This window comes from Triticum urartu, chromosome 3, assembly GCF_003073215.2.
Source record: "Triticum urartu cultivar G1812 chromosome 3, Tu2.1, whole genome shotgun sequence".
NCBI lineage: Eukaryota > Viridiplantae > Streptophyta > Magnoliopsida > Poales > Poaceae > Triticum > Triticum urartu.
The window spans coordinates 12010057-12027312 of NC_053024.1; the positions used below are offsets into that span (position 1 = coordinate 12010057).

At 48.4% G+C, this 17256-nt stretch overlaps 1 protein-coding gene and 1 pseudogene across 1 annotated transcript; both read left to right on the top strand.

Moving 5' to 3' along the window:
* The first annotated feature begins 179 nt into the window (after positions 1 to 179).
* LOC125546485 lies at positions 180 to 6123 on the top strand (annotated as a pseudogene).
* Positions 6124 to 14038: 7915 nt separating this feature from the next.
* LOC125547639 (putative cyclin-dependent kinase F-2) lies at positions 14039 to 15155 on the top strand. The gene has a single exon (XM_048711452.1). The coding sequence runs from the start codon at positions 14039 to 14041 to the stop codon at positions 15101 to 15103; it is 1065 nt and encodes a 354-aa protein (XP_048567409.1). The 3' UTR covers positions 15104 to 15155.
* The last annotated feature ends 2101 nt before the right edge of the window (positions 15156 to 17256 follow it).

Here is a 17256-nt window from a genome sequence, read left to right on the forward strand (position 1 = left end):
AAATCCACCTTGTCCCCTATGTCTTTCTTCTTCCTCCTATCTCCTCCTTCTTCTGTAGTTCGAGAGCACAAAGAGAGAGCTAGGGCGAGCTGTGGGAGAAGCTGCGGCAATATCAATTGGTATTCAGAGCCACAAGGTTAGAGGGGCGGCCGTGGCGTGCGGCGGCGTGCGCGGCGGACATGGAGGCATCAGCTGCAGTGCGCGGCGAGTCCACGGTGATGCAGTGTGATGCCGTGCGCGCGAGGAGCAGCGGCGGTCGCGAAGGACCTGCGTGGTGGCGCAGGCTGCGGCGGCTCGGCGCGATGACCGTGGAGGCGCAGCCGCGCGTGGCACTGAGATGCAGCACATCGGCGCACGAAGCTGCGAGCTGCTGCGGTGGCAGCGAGTGGCACTTGACGGGGTGCACCACGACGGTAGCTGCATCGGCGGCGGTTCGCCACAGCGGCCGGCAAGGTGGCCGCGTTGCATGGCATCTGTGGCGGCTCGTGCTGGAGGCACACGACGGCGTTGGGCGGCAGCAACCATGGCGACGACGACGTCGGAACGGCACTCAGCTAGGCCGCGGCTTAGGGGATGAGTGGTTGCCGGAATAAGCCGCGGCGACGAGCCTGACACATCGAGTGCGTGTATGGGTGCGCGCTAGGTGTGTCGGGCGCGTCGGGACAACGGCGTAGGTGTGTGTGTGCGTGCACGCGTGTGATGCACGGGGGTGTCCGTGCGGGTGTACACTGTGCGTGTGTGTAGGCCTAGTCAGTTGGTGAGCGAGGCGGCGGGAGGTGCTGGTCTGTTGCAGGCTCGCCACGACCCAGGCGCAATCGTGCGCAGGGTGGGCGCAGCCAGAGCGGGCCGGACCGAGTGCTCCGAGTGGGGGGAGAACCTGGGTTAGTGCCCAGGCGTGTCCCTGGTATAAAGCCTCTCATATGTGCATTGTAACTGGTGTGGGTTTTGAGTTCGTGCCCAAGTATAGCCAGGCGGCGGGCGTACGTGCGCCGGAAAAACCACCTTGTCCCCTGTGTCTTTCTTCTTCCTCCTGTCTCCTCCTTCTTCTGTCGTTCGAGAGAGCTAGGGCGAGCCGTGGGAGAAGCTGCGGCAACATCAATTAATCAATTCCACTGATGAGCTACATAGCTGTACTTTATCGTATACGCGCACAGTGCAAGCGCAAGATCACCCTGATTCCGCTCGTCTTTCTGATCTACTTCCAGGTGGCAGGCGGCCCGTACGGCTCTGTCCGCGCAGCGGGGCCGCTGTTCACCTTGCTCAACTTCCTCGTGTTTCCATTGCCGTGGGGCGTCCCAGAGTCGCTCGTTACGGTGGAGCTTGCCGCCGCGTTCCTGGGCAACGGCGGCTTCGTCTTGTGGGCAGAGCACGCCTTCTGCTCGCTGGCGGGATCACTCCTCAGCACTTCGAAGTACCTCAGCATCGTCGTCAACATCGCCGCCTACCCGGCTCCCGTGGCCGACTACCTCGGTGGCGTGGTGCTCGCAGTCGCGAGACCAGACAGGGCACGCTCAGCCACGGTGATTGGCATGACGCTACTCCTCGCCCTGTCTAACTTCGCCGGCCTGAGCGTCGTCGCGTGGGGCGCTACGGCGCTGGGAATGTCAGCCATAATCTTGACTTAGCGCGTGCATTGGCGGACGTGGTTGTGCCGTTGTGGAGAACCAGCACGACCAGCAGATGTGGTGCGTGTAGTTAGTCAGTTAGCACATGCATAGGACTGGATGTGATCGTCTGCATGCATGGTTGTTAACTGGTTAGCTCGTGTGTGGCCGTTGGGTGAGGTTAGGCCAGGTAGTGTTGAACGTGTGCGTGCGTGGCCAAGAGTGGCAGGTGTGCGTGCGCCTGTGTGCTAGCCTGGGTATAAATACCCCTCCCCATGTACTGATCAAAGCGCGCCGGTATGAGCTGAGCCTAGGAGGCAGAGATGAGGTAGTCTCCACCGGGACCGTGGTATGCGCCCGGTCGGCTGTGAGAGAGCTCCTCTGGATAGGCTGCGGTACGTTGCCGCGCCCGGGTTTGTGCCTAGTAAAGTGAGGCTGTTCGTGCGTCCGAGGCATTTGTGCGCCGAAAAAATTGTGTGCTCCATCTTCCATCTTCGTTTGTGCGAGTGAGAGAAAGAGAGCTGGTATCAGATTTGTCCCAACAGAGAATAGCCTCGCTGGCCCCGTTCATGCTGATGACAGCCATGGCGGTGCCCAAGGTACGGCCGGGGCGGTGTGTGATGCGGGTGGAGGGGAGGCTGTTCTTCAACACGATGTTCTGGAACCTCAATTACTGGGACAACGCGAGCACCATGGCCAGCGAAGTGGAGTGGCCGGAGCGCATGTTCCCGCGGGCACTTGTGGCAGCGGTCGTTCTGATTGCCGCCAGCTACCTGCTGCCGGTCATGGCCGCGACCGGCGCCACGGACGCCACGCTGGATGCATGGGTGAACGGCTACTTGGCTGATGCCGCAGGTACCTACACACGCTTTTGACATCTCACGTTTCATAGGGCGTCCCTCTCGCGTTGTCTCCCCCGCGGGCGGCTTGGGAGGGCTTAGCCGCCGCCGCCTAGTAACCCTCTTGCGCCCTTCTCCCCCTCCTCCACTGCCAATGGTCGGCGCCGGGCAAAGCCCGTGCGTGCGGCAGCGGCGGCGGAGGGTCTCTCCTCCCTCCTCCGGAGCCGCGACAGCGCGGGTGTCCTGATCCGCGGGGTGCGGCCCTCCCGACGATGTGGCAGATCTCGGAGGCGGCGGGCTTATGGTGGTGCACGGGCTCCCAGATCCATGGGTGTGGGATTTCCGGCAGCGTGTGGGCTCCCGCCTGCGGTGGGATCGGTCGACGGCGGGCTTGGGCGATGGCGTCGGCCGCGCGGTGCCGGATCTCATCGCTCGTGGCGGATCTCATCACTCCATCCATCGTGGAGGAACCTGGACCTGGGGCGGTGGCCCCGTTAGGCATGGCGACGGCGCCCTCGGCTGGCAACTTTCGTGGGGGGTGGATGGACGGCGTCTTGACCGCGTGGGCGGTGAGTTGCCAATGGATCTCCTGCGCACTGTAGGTCTCTCCCGCTGCACTTGGTGGCTTACGATCGCGGTCGTCGGCCTCGATGCATTCGCGAGGGCTGGTCGAGGTGACATCGGACCGGAGGAAACTCTGGATGACTCGTTCATCCAGATGGTGGCGACGACCAGGGTTGCCGTTCTCCTCCTTGCAGGCACCGTCGAGGTCCCTACCCTCCACCCCGACCCCATGCCCGGGTGAAAACCCAAACTCTCCTTAGTTTGCGCGGCGGCGGCACTGCCTGTGTCATACCCTTCTTGGAGGCGCCGCCTGCGGTGTTTGGGTGTTCGGTTAGAGGAACTGCAGGCGGAGGGGATGGGGCTAGTTGCAGCAGGTGGTGTTCGCGAAGGAGGAGCGACGTGGCATCTGGCACGTCGACAACGACGGGTCTCAGCGGGATGGAGCAGCGGGGTCTCGCCGGTGGACGTGTGATGATGGACGAGAGCAGGATAGTGGCGTTGTCTGGCGTCGACGGCAGCTAGACCGGGCAAGGTAGATGCAGCAGTACAACATTGAGGATAGACAGGTGGCTACAGTGACCTCATACCCGGCAGGCGTCCTGGTTGTGGAGTGCGCCGGACTGGTGGGTGCCCCATACCCGGTTGGCGTCCTGATTGGGACCTCAGGTCTTAGATGTTAGGTTTGGCTGCGAAGTCTGTTTGGTATTAGGCCCAGACTATCAACATTCCTTCATCAATTGGATATGAGTAGCGACAGATGTTGCATAGACGGTGGTTTTAATCTTCCTGTTACTTTTTAAAGTCTTGTGTGAATAATTAATAAAATGACTATATGCATCGTCCAGATGCAGAGGCCGGGGTCCTCCTCCTTTTCTAAAAGAAAATATAGACGCTTACGACCTTACATACAATTATCACAATAGTTAAGATACCACGTGCTCAGGTCGGAAATCAAATCAAAGAGGAAAGGACGTACAGTACACTTCAGTAAATCAGGTGGTGTCGTGACGAGGATAGATCTTGACTTGACTGACTAATTGTGTGGTGGCCATCAGAGAGACGGTGGGCAGTAGGCCTCTCCACTCAGGTGGTTCTGTCCTCTTCACTCCGTACAGTAGGCCATATTGTACAGAGAAAATAGTTGTTAACGAAATTAAGACATGTATAGCATCTTCTCCTCACTGACAAGGACAACTCACTGTAGAACATAGAGTGGTACCGTTAGTTCTAAAATTCAGGACACATCACCATAATGCCTATGTCTTCATATTACATTTTGGATCCACAAAGCTAGATGCAAATCCTATATCCTACATACCTAAATAGTCATCCACAATTCCACATAACCCCTCTATTTATTATCTTAACATGCAAATATGCCCCCTCAACAAAGGTCCACCACATCATGCATGAGGAAAAAGTTTTCATTATTAGCTGATCCCATGCACATATCCCACCTCATCACATATGTCACCTCACCAAAGGTCCATTCAACATGCTTGAGAATTTTCTTCCATTGTATTACGCCATTTTCATTCAAAATATGTTTTGACTACACAATAATAATCAAATATAATGTATAGGAGTACAATTTAATTTTAGTTTTATTTCATATATTATTAATTCAACTATGCATGTTTCATACAATCAAATCACTGTAATATATTGCAATCGATTCACACAGCAAAGTGTGGTATTCTCTAGTATATCATCATATTACCCTCACCTGATGTTGAATATGGTTGGCAGATGTTATGTTACCCTTGACGAATCTGAACCTGCCAAGTTAGAGTTTTTTGTTCAGTCTTTATGCATTCATAAATAAAACCAGAAACGTGATGTTGTTCACGTTGCGGTTCAGTCAAGGTCATAGGATAGTTTTTTGTTTCAGTTAAACTACTTCTTGTAAGTGTGCGAGGACTTGGCCACGATTGCATCCGTGGGATGGCGCGGAAGAAATGGATCGTGGGCAAGATTCTCGGGCATACAGTTGCTATCTGAATAAAAGGGAAAAACAGAAAAGACACAAGGATTGCGCGTCGCCAAATACACTATCTCCTCTCTGAACTTTGGTTCAGTTCGTCTGTGTTCTTCAGAGAAGAGTTTGAATCCATCTCGCGTGCGTGTGTGATCCTGGGTTTAAGTCCCAACAGCAGATTAGTGGTGGACGACAGTGATGGGCATATGATTATATCACAAGACGGTGAGAAGGAGAATCAACAAAGGTGTGGGCATTGTGAGGAATAATTAGGTGCACCGGTGGACTAGCTAGGAGATGTTAGAAGACGATAAAGATGAGATTATGACTTGACTATGGGCCATGTCTAGAGCTCCACTAGTGAGGTGGACGGCAGCAGACCACTGGTTAGACTAATGTTTTACAATCCACTGTCCCTTCCGAGGGAAGGCCCTATAGCTTTCAAGTGCACATATGAAAAACTGTTGTAAAGCCAACAAAAAGAATAAAGAGACGCAGGATGCTCTCTACTGGAAAAAAGCCGTTGGCATGGCATGCTTGTGCTACAATCAAGCTGGGTGAAATCTGTGAGTACATGTTACAATCAGCCTTTTAACTTATTTCATAATTTTGTTGTATCTAAACAGGCATCATCGGGGGTCCATGGCTCAAGTACTGGACAAGGGCAGGCGCCGTAATCTCCTCCATTGGCATGTTTGAGGCCCAGATGAGCAGTGGCGTGTTCCAGCTCCATGGAACGGCGGACCTAGGCCTCCTCCCGTCCGACTTCTCCGGCCGCGCCACTTGCACCGGAACCCCATGGGTTGCCATCACTACGTAAATGGCTGTCACCATCACTGTCTCGTTTCTCAGTTTCGACGACATCGTTGCAACAACGAACTTCCTCTATAGCCCGGGCACGTTGCTTGAGTTTTCCTCCTTCCTCTGGCTCCGGGCCAAGTACCCAACACTAAAGCGCCCCTACCAAGTGCCTCTGCCGCTGCCCGTGCCATCGGTGTTCCTAGCCTATGTGTGCGTGGTAGCTGGGTGGAGGGTATTCGCAATTGCAGCAGGGCTGACCACACTTGGGATCGGGTGGCACACCCTCATCAGGGTGTGCAGAGCCAATAAGTTGCGCAGCTTTAACGTGCCTGAATAATAAGGTTGATTCATTCCCTGCAAGTTCCATTGTCGACAATACTCACATAATATATCTAAAAGGGAGTAACTTCGCAAAAAAAAAAGGAGTATTAATACCCGGTAGAACTAGCAGGGTGATTCGCATTAGCGTGACAAGATTTAAATGTATCATATATTTGTTATTATTCTCTCTTCAATATATAAGTCCCATTGTAACCTGTAGAAATATAGCTAAAATATATGTCTTGCAGAAGGATGAATGCATTTTGGATTTTCTATTTCACCCACACTTTGGAAATTTTTCATCAAGTGTATTGGATTGTTGGTTTGTATAAATAATAACATAAGACTAGTTGCACTCAAATAGTTGGCTTTGTTGTGTAAAATGCATTATAAATATCTATGGGATTCCCTTGGTGCCATCTTGCCACCAATAATCTTTTGACAAAAAATCACCAAAAATCAAATTTGAATATTGATACCTTACATATGGGCTAACATATCTCTGTATCCACCAGCATTTCCTTGGATGTAGTGCATTGGTGTTTCTTGATTGGTACAATGCTAGTCATCTAGATCTTGGCTGCTGGCTGTGTTCAGCCTTCTAATACTACATGTAATCCCAGACCTCCAATATTTGGGTTGTGCTCAGTTGATTGATTGGCCATCTAAGTTCTTTTAAGGTCTTCATTAATTTCGATATGTTACCGCTGTTATGTACCACTCTCTCCACCCCTCATATTTTTTAATGAAACTAGCACAACGTGCACACAAATGAGCATGCGACGCCTTCCATGCATTTTTGTTAAACATAGGAGCAGTTTTAACATGGTCCCTCTTACCCCCTCTTTTCACATGAGAGGTAAAAGTATAAAATAGATCTTAGCCGTTGATCTCATCAATGAATGACTTGATTGACTCTTACCTTCTTACCTCACATGTAAAAAAAGAAGGTAAGAGGGACCATGTTAAAATTTGCCTAAACATAGTTATGATGCCATATAATTTTTTGTGTAAATCAATCTATTTTTTGGCTTCAATTAAGATTTTATCTAGGCTTTATGAATTAAATAATCTCTGAACATTGTTAATAATTTTTGTTGCTTCTTGTTCTCATGATTCAAATATGTTTTATGGAACTTCATTGCTTAGTACTCGCTCTGTTCCATAATTACTGTCATGATTTTAGTTCAAAATTTAACTAAAACCACAGCAATAATGGTACATCTTAATAGCTCTTCCAGCAAGCTTGACTGAAATACATGTGAATTATTAATAACTGAAAATTTAGAACAACTTCATAAAATATGGTAATGTTGGACATATAATTGAGCTATGACAGACCAAAATAATGTCATCAAATTCCATTAATATATAAATTAATAATAGTCCCGCTTTTTTTTAATAATAGGACATGCTTTTGTTTGGCATGCTTATCATTAATATGCAACTAAACTACCTTTTGGTCATATGTAACATTTCTATTATTGGACCACACCTGATAGAAATGCGGACCGGACCACACCCGATGCGCACGGGCGAGCACACACGGTTTATTGGCCAACACTCACCCCCTAAGCTACAGCCTAGAGGAGTGTCGGCCCTTCGATGTCGACATCGGCGAGGAGAGCCTGCTCCGCCGCCGCGCCCTTCCTGGGCTTCGTACAGTCCCGCTTGAAATGGACGCGCTGTCCGCAGTTGTAGCATCGGCCATGATGCTTCCCTTCGCTGCCCGACGCCGTGTTGTTGCCGCCGTCATCATCATCGAAGCCGCCGGTTCCCTGGCGCCGGCGCGCCGCCCACTGAGCCGCGGTGAGTGTCGGTGTCAAAACCGGAGGATCTCGGGTAGGGGGTCCCGAACTGTGCGTATAGGATCGATGGTAACATGAGACGGGGGACACGATGTTTACCCAGGTTCGGGCCCTCTCTATGGAGGTAATACCCTACTTCCTGCTTGATTGATCTTGATGAATATAAGTGTTACAAGAGTTGATCTACCACGAGATCATAATGGCTAAACCCTAGAAGTCTAGCCTATGAGTATATGGTAGTGAATCTGTCCTATCCGGACTATGCTCTCCGGTTTATATAGACACCAGAGAGATCTAGGGTTACACGAGGTCGGTTTACATAAGAGGGAATCTTCATAGTCGGTCGCCTAGCTTGCCTTCCACGCCAAGGAGAGTCTAATCCGGACACGAGTATAGTCTTCGGTCTTTGTGTCTTCATAGCCCATCAGTCCGGCCCAACGAGTAACAGGCCGGACGCCCGAGGACCCCTTAATCCAGGATTCCCTCAGTGAGCATGAGCTGGTCGCCCGCCCACTCGCCACCGGCCTATGTGCGCCGCTGCGTCTGCTCCTCGAAGGCCTTCAGACGCCCGACGATTCCTCGAAGGGCATATCCTCGACATCGCATAACTGCTCAATGCCGGTCACCGCGGCATACAACCAATCCGGCACTGTGTCGAGCAGCTTCTTGACCATCACCGCGTTGTCAAGCATTGCCCCAAGTCTGGCGTACCTCGCTGCCATGCTGCCGACCTTCTCGGCATATGCATCCAGCTCGTCGTCGCCGTCCAGCGTCGTGAGCCACGCCGCCCTCACCCGATCGGTTCAGCCGAACCTGGTCTTGAGGCTGTCCCACACCTCCTTTGTCATCGGCTTCGTTGCAACCTACATCAAAATCTCCTCCGACAGCGCGCCCAAGAGCATCGCGCTCGCCGTCTTGCTCTTCCCGGCATTGACCGCCACGCCCTCCGCCGGCGCAACCACGCACCGCAGCCCCTGGGCATCAACGGTAGCCTCCTCCTTGATTTCCCAGGAGGTGTACTTCATCGTTGTCAGCTACGGGAGGAGCTGTGTCATCAAGCTTCCTCCGCCGGGGCCGTGCGGGATGAGAGACATCGTTGGTGCACATCCCCCGAAACCTCGCTCTGATGCCAAATGTTGGCACAAAACCTTGCCCTAGCTCACCCTAGCTCTCTCCTCTGGTCACCCTCCCGCTCTCTGGCACCAACCAAGAAGAAGGGACTGGACACAGTGGTTTTTCCGGCGCACGTATGCCCGCCGCAACAATGGCGATCATTTTTTCCGTCCACGAACTCGACACCATCCAGTTACAGCGATCGTCCAGGGGCCTTTATACCTGGGCCGACGCTAGGACACGAACCCCACGCCCCCTACCCAACTGGACACCTGATCGTCCCGCTCTGGCCATGGCCGCCATGCACACGTACACGCGCAGCTCGCGGCAAGACCGCAACGATCGCGCCAATGCCTCCCGTGATCCACTAACTAACTGGCCCTACTGACATGACTAACAGCGCACGCACATACACACACCTCGTGGCACACTCACACACGCATACCCGCCACAGACACGGCGCAGACCAGACCGCACCCGACGCGCCTGGTGCACGCACGCACACGCATCCGACGCAGTCGCCGTGGTTTATTGGCCAACATCTACGACTGTGCGGGACTGTGCGGACGAGGTCGAGCAATGCGACCCCACCTGCGACGCCTGCATGCGGTCCAAGTGGAACACATCCCGCAAGGTCTGTAAAGACATCTACATCCGCAATGACCCCGGGCCTGAGTGCACCGACCATAAAGGCAGGCCCTGGGAATGCTGCAACAAGCTTCTCTGCAATAGATCCACTCACCGTCTTACACAAACCCGTCTCGCCTCGTCTGTGACGACTCGTACCATGGCCACCCAGGGCCCAAGCGCATTTGGAATGGTGCTGCCACTGGTGGGCTGGTTCCTGCCCTAGAAACCTAACCATCTAAGTTATGCTTAGTCCGGCGTGCATGTCTCTCTTTCTTGGCTTGCTTTTAAGGCCTACAGTTGTATGCAGCCACATGAGTAAGGATAAAATTCCCCAAAATTCATGCGAGTCCACCTATGTGATTTCGGATGTACATTTGTACATTCTTGGAAGCCCACCAAAATTAGTCCTTATGAAGTTGTCGTAATTTGTACAAATGAAATCATATGCTTTTAGAAAGCGTGTTAGTAATTTTTCTCAAGAGACATCGGTTCATTGAAAGCAGTAGAAATTTTGAACATCCAACCCTCCTAATAGGTTTAGTAAGCCCATTAGAGTTTTGAGCATATTGTGGACAACCCAATTCTGCCATACGAAAGTAAGCATGGGTTGTGAAAATACTAGCGGTGGTGTGGATACCCTTGCCTGCGATATACTCGTATATTCGTGCAAGCAAAATACCTATGAATAACCCAAGCTAAACAACACAATGTTAGCTAGTTTGCTGGATTGTAAGGTTGCGAGCAGAAGTAAACAAAAATTTCACAAATGGCCCAGTCCTTAATTGTACTTAGGACAACATGGTGATGATTCTTATAAAGACTAGGTCGCTCTGGTGGACGTTGTGATATATAGTTGATAATTGACAGTTCCATAGGGTAGATGAATCCATTGGCTCACTGCCGGTGATCAACAGGATGAAGGCTTTTCCCTGGTTGCCTTGCGAGAGGGGAAAGAAATATGTGGAAGGTCACAGACACATACACACATGTTGACCCCATTGCAACAAATAAAACCTCATGAATCTTAAGTTGGTTCTATCTTCGATCATACACACATAACAAGTATGAGGATATATATAATGAGGGTGTCAATGAACCATATGTTAATCGCCACACCATTACTCCTACTCCATATGTATATTGGAGATATCTTCCAAAATAGTATAATGATTGTTTTTAAGACCATTGGCGAAATAGTCACTCTTTTGGTACGATTAAATCTTCGCCTTTACTATGGTCACTAGAATTACGCATCCCATTGAGCTCTGGCCTCTCTTGTCTTCTTCTGTGTATGCAGGTAGATGTAGTGTTTTGGTAGCTCCTCTACTAATGCATTGGTTTTACCAATTGTTAGTGGATGAGGGCTGGTTGCCATGGATGCTCCAACTATCGGTGTGATGAAACGTACGCATGCCATCCATACTTGCCTCTTTCACGCGTTTTCTCTCAATCGATCACTCCCGCCCCTCTCTCCTATATCCAAAATTCTCCGTTGTAGCCTCTAGTTTCAGCCACCACCTCTGCTAATCGGTGACACCGTTCATTACCCTGGTCGCATCTCGATGTCCTTCAGATATTCTCTACTGCCTCCCGACCTTCCACATCTCAACACGTGGCCCCATGGGGAACCCAACTCGCACCTCAGTTCACATGTGTGGCATTTCAAAGGCCGTTGGCATTACACTCGTTGAATTGTCTAGTCTCTAGGCTTGCGCGGTGTCATGCAACCTTAAGTGGTCTCTTGTTGTCGTTAGGGACAACAATAATATATTAGATATAATTTATTTTTGTAACAACCAATGCAGCAATTTTGACGTATCAACTTTTTTCCGAAACAGTCGTGTACCCACTTTTTAAAATAACAAAAATGTATGCCGCTCTTTTGCTAATCAACTATCAACTAAATCAATTCATTTTTAGTTCTACATTTAGATTAAAATTATATAGCTCAAATTTGGATTCAACACTGTGAATTAAAAAAAACGTTCCATTTGCTATAAAGGAAATGTTGTCCACTTTTTCATAATTCTTAATATGAATGCTAATAATTTGTATTAGGATCTGAATTTAGCACGTTAAAGCTAACATATGGTTTTCCGTGTTTAATATCATGGCTTAAGAAATGGTGACTTATTAGGGGTATATTATTTACGTGTCTCCATAACTTTTTTAAGCCCATTAGTGTGTTCTTTGCTCTCGGGTGTAAGAGTTGCAACATCAGGCAAGTCCCTTAAGGGCATGTAAGGTGTACCAATATCTAGTTGAAGATAATATCATGTTATTATAGAAAAGTAGTAGTTACTGCATAAACAAATAAAGGATTCATTTAAATTATTTATAAACTAAACTTTAACACAAATATCATATTGTAATCTATTTTACATAAATAACTTGTTTTACATACTTTTGCCACTTAATCTTGTAAGTGATTCCCATAATGCAGAAAGAATGCATAGCATAATATAAAATGGTATTATTGTATTATAAGAAAAGAACCAACTAGCTCATGAAGGTCTTGCTATCCCATGGAAGGTGATCGCGATGTTGAAAAGAAAAATAGCATAAAATGTCTCACTTTTTTAGAATAATCATCATTACTTTTTTGTTGACATAATGGTTCATTGGTTCAAAAAAATGTTGTAGAGAACACTAAATGAACATGACAGTTTTACCTTTGTTTGTCTTATATTTTGGAGAATAACAATGCAAAACCATCTAAAAATATTATTACTATTTGATGAGAATTAAATGCTATTATTGAGAAATATTTATAAATTCGAACAAAAAATCAATTTAGGTATAACTTGTTTGTATTCTTAGAAAATGCAAATTATGACTTTTAGGAAGTTAAATTTGTTAGCACATAACATAGTGGTCTTTTTCCAGTGAATTTTTGGGAGGATGAGCCTCAAGATTGTCTGGCTTTCACACTATCCTCATTTCCATGTTTGATTAAGCTATACTGAGTTTGAATAACACACTACCGATAAATTGGAAAAAAATGGGACCCCCAAATTAACTTTAATAAACACATACATCAAAGTCCAATGGCCACCTGACCCGCAAAAAAAAGTCCAATGGCCACCTGAGTTGTGCGCTTCTTGGGAAATCAAAAGCGCATGAATGATGGTTTCATCTTTGTAAGAAGTTACTTTCAATCTTGGTTATAGTCACCATTTTTCTATCGATAAATATACATTTAATTAATTGGTGGTATGATTGTTTTATATCCTCTTATCTCTTAGAAGGTAAGCAAGAGTGTCTTACAATTTGTCATAACAGTTGTACCAGAAGGATTAGAGATAGAAGCTGATTGAGACCTTGGAGCACTACTGGAATTAGTTGGTTATTACCTTTGAGCTACACCGGCATCGAATAAATGATGGGGACTGAAAGACAAATATATAAAACATGACATGTGAAATTCTAAATAAAATAAAGTAAAATATGTTTATTGAGAGAAATATATTTTCCTTATAAAAAATAAGATAAATGTTTCATTATTGTTAACGGATATATTTGGCAGGTTCATACTTTTTTAGATTAATGTAAAATATAAAGACATAAGGGTGTTGGTTCATACTGTACAAAAAGAAGAAGAAGAGAAACAATATCTAGGAGAACATGATTTCATACATGAGCATAGACTAAATTTATTTGTAGGATTTTTACCTGTGTTTCCATCCCTTTACATCCATGTACATCAAAATTTTCTAATCTGCCACGATTAGTGTGAAGCTCGACTGATAAATGCATGTGTTTGAGACTACTTCTCTATTCAAAATCAACAATATTTAGAAAGGGTTCATCCAATATTATCTAACTTTGACAAATAGTTTGTGTAAAATATATTTCGAAGGGTAGTAATTTTTATTTTGTAGAAGAGTATTTTTAAGGGTTAAAAATTGCTACTTAATATATGGCCTTTGGCCTTGTCGCACAAAAAGTATAATTACATTTCTCCTATTTTTTTAATAAAATCGGAATACAATTACTTATTGATGTGCTACAGAGGCATTTCACCACGTTTAGACCGTGGCAGCGTTCGATCTTGGAAGCTATGATTTTCAGAATATGGAGTTGCAGGTGCCCCTTTCCCATAACACGTAGTACATAAAGGATGTAAAAGCGGAAACATATATTGCTTGTTTCTTAGCATTTTTTAATTTCATAACTACCATTGTTCCTTTCCCAATATAAAATGTTCAACATCCGACTCAAATCAGGAACAGGAGTACGAGGCGGAAACTAATTAACGGCGCCACGCGTATTAGTAACAATATACTATAAACGAGAGCCGCCCGCTGGCTATAAAAGCGAGCCTAACCCGCCTCAGATCGTCAGAGTAGTTGGAGTTGAGTTGCTGCCTAGTTGCAAAAGATGGGATGGTCGGAAGTCATAGGCAACGACGTCGCCACCGCCACACCGGCAGTGCGCAACCGTGTTGATAGACGGGATGAATGGGGCCAAAGAGCCACGGCCACCGGTGGCGACTCCTCAAAGTCTGCAATAGGGAGCCGCTTCGAGCGACTCGGCAAGATCGGTGAAGGGGGCTTCGGTGTCGTTTACCGGGCGAGGGACCGCCGCACCGGCGAGATCGTCGCTGTCAAGTGCCTCCGCACAAACAAGTACGCCCACGACGACAGCGGCGACCGCTACCTCTCCGCCTTCGCGGGCGAGGTCAGCGCCTTGGAGAAGTGCAGCGGCCACCCGTCCATCGTGCAGCTGCGCGCCTCGGGCCAGCACGACGGCGAGGCCTTTATCGCCATGGAGTTCGTCGGGCAGACCCTCAGGCACGTCATGAAGCGCGTCCGTTTCGGGAGGAGACACACCGAGTTGGAGGTCTGCCTGATGATGAGGCAGCTCCTCGCCGGCGTAATGAGGATGAACCGTCTAGGTCTCATGCATCGTGACCTTAAGCCGGGGAACGTGCTCGTCGACGACCGCAGGAACCTCAAGATCTGTGACCTTGGGCTATCATGCAGCATGGCCGATGGGCCGCCCTACTCAAACCACATTGGAACACGGGGTTACCGCGCACCAGAGCTCCTTCTAGGGTCCACGAATTACGACGAGCGCATCGACTCTTGGGCTCTTGGCGTCATGATGGCTGAGCTACTTGCTGGTCACCACCCTTTCTATGGGAAGACCGACATGGACCACCTCAGTGAGATTTTGGACCTTCTTGGTACAGCAGACATCAAAGAGTGGCCGGGCTATGATGGGCGGCAGCTGCCCGGCGGATGGGCATTGCATAGCAGTTTGCGCTCCATGTTCCCATCTCCTGCCGATGCTAGGAGAAGATGCCGCCCCCAACTTTCAGAAGCTGGTTTTGAGGTCTTGAGCGGCCTTCTGCGATGCAATCCTGAAAAGAGACTCACGGCGAGGGGCGCGCTGCGGCATAGGTGGTTTAAAGAGACCAACTTCAGGGCTGCAAAGAGCTGATTGGTTAACTTGCACAATCCATAATGTAGCTGCCTGTGTGGAATGAATGTATGCGGAGCCAGATAGTCATAATTCACCTCATATGTAAGTTTGAAATGTATGGGCCTGCCCACATATGAGTTCCTTGGAAAAATAATTAGCATGAGTGGATTTCCACCAATGTCTTCCTTCGCCTGCTCGACCCTCCCTCCGGCATCATCCTAACCATCAGCCGTGTCACTCATGGTCGATGACATTGTCGTGTAGCCTCGTCACATAATGCTTGCCTGATGCGCCTCCTATGCCGAGCCACTGGCGCCCTGTTAATCCCTCTAACCTTCTTCCACTTATTTGCCGCCGGCACCACTGGAACCCATCAACCTCCATCTCATTCCCGTAGTATTCACCTCGGAGCTGTACACCCGGCCTTCTTGTTGGACGAAGTCAAATGCCATGAATCACGTTTCTAGGCGACTGACCATCAACAACTGGGAAATGTACGCATCATATCTGAATAAGCTTAGCAAATGAGTACGGCGTCTCCCACACGATAGTACTAGAATTTTGGTTTGCACCGAGTATAACTGAGAATATGTTCAAACTACGCCCATGCACACATGGATATTTCTTGAGAATAAGAAATGACAACCATGTTTCTACTAGATGTTACTGCACTGCACAATCCTCCTAACATATTATACCACTTAAAGTATGTACCTACATATGGTCCACTCTAGAAACGCTTGCAGTTTAGCTCCAGTTCGACCTGAGCGAGACGATCTTCCGCTCGTTCGAGGACGCCGGGTGCGGGCTGACCCCCAAGATTTTATGCACGAAGTCTGACACCCTTCAAATAATAAACTGCTGCCATGTTAGCACCCAAACAACCAAAGTACCCCTTGCCTCAATCACTATTGTGACCATCCACCACATCATCATGTTCGTTCCTACCTTGGGCAGGTGCGTCCCCTATCCAGGCCATCCGTTCGCTTTGGTCGTCCTCGTCATCATCCTTCTTGCTGTCAATTCTGGCATCCCCTGCGTCCCAATCGATACTGTTGGTGATAGTGAGCACGACACGCTGGCCACCTTGGCGGTGAACCTAGGGGACAATACAAAGGCAGCATTTCGGCAGACCGTTAAACAGCGACAAGTGGAGGATAGTGGCCAGCATCTCGACCTGGGACTGGCTCCTGAACCAAGAGAAACCGACGGAGCATCCGGTCACGTACTCATGTGTGTGTGCCTGGACGCGAACCAGCGGGACCCCCGCGTGGTCCAGTGACCCCTATGTGAAGCAATAAGAGGTCGATGTCACTGTCTTCGTTTTCTTTGTAGTCGTAACTTTTTGTTTTGAGAATAATCCCACTCCACTTTATTTAATATTCAAAGGGATCTTTACAATATCATGGGGAATTGCTAGCCATAGGTGGCGTCCCACCCTAAGAGAAAGGAAAAAATTGGCACGATAATGAGCTTAAAAATTACAATTTCTACTTTAATGGCTAAAACGCCATTCATCAAATTCGGTTCTACTTGTATTCATTTCGCGTCCAATAGCTGCACTGTCTCCTCCACTACCATCTTGGATCTCCTTTGCTTCTGATAAACACTCTGAAGCAATAAATAATCGCCGAAGAAAGAGATCATTGGCCAATTCTTGCGCTTCCCTACATACATGCGAGAGTCTGCACGATCCATGGATCAATAATATGCGAAAGGACCATAGCTGAAAAGTCCCAAAGCTCTCCCGTTTCACTCTCACAAACAACTCAAACTTAGCCCACACGACCATTTCTCGAAACTGCACCATCAACATTTAAATTTGCTCAAGCTTGCCGGTGGTGCTAACCATGCATCACATGTATTCCTGGTGATCCGAACCTAAGGTGTTTGTGGCTTCGTGTCTAAGATGCTTAGCCCTTCGAAGAATTTGTTGATAAACAGATGGGTCAAGAGAGAAGATTTGAATTCAGATTCGTGGATTGTCTTCCTTCTCGAGGACTGAACCGCCCATAGAGAGACAGCTACCCGAACAAATTCAGCGTGTGATAATGAACTCAGCAGCTCGAACAACACCTTTGTTGCGCTTGCTTCATTTGTTCATAACGTCTCCATCTGCTCCCGCAATAGGTCTGTCATCTAGCGGTGCATCAAGAACATAATTCTTCTAT

Excerpts from the sequence above, each read along its gene's own strand:
- LOC125547639 (XM_048711452.1), top strand. The coding sequence starts at position 14,039 with ATGGGATGGTCGGAAGTCATAGGCAACGACGTCGCCACCGCCACACCG.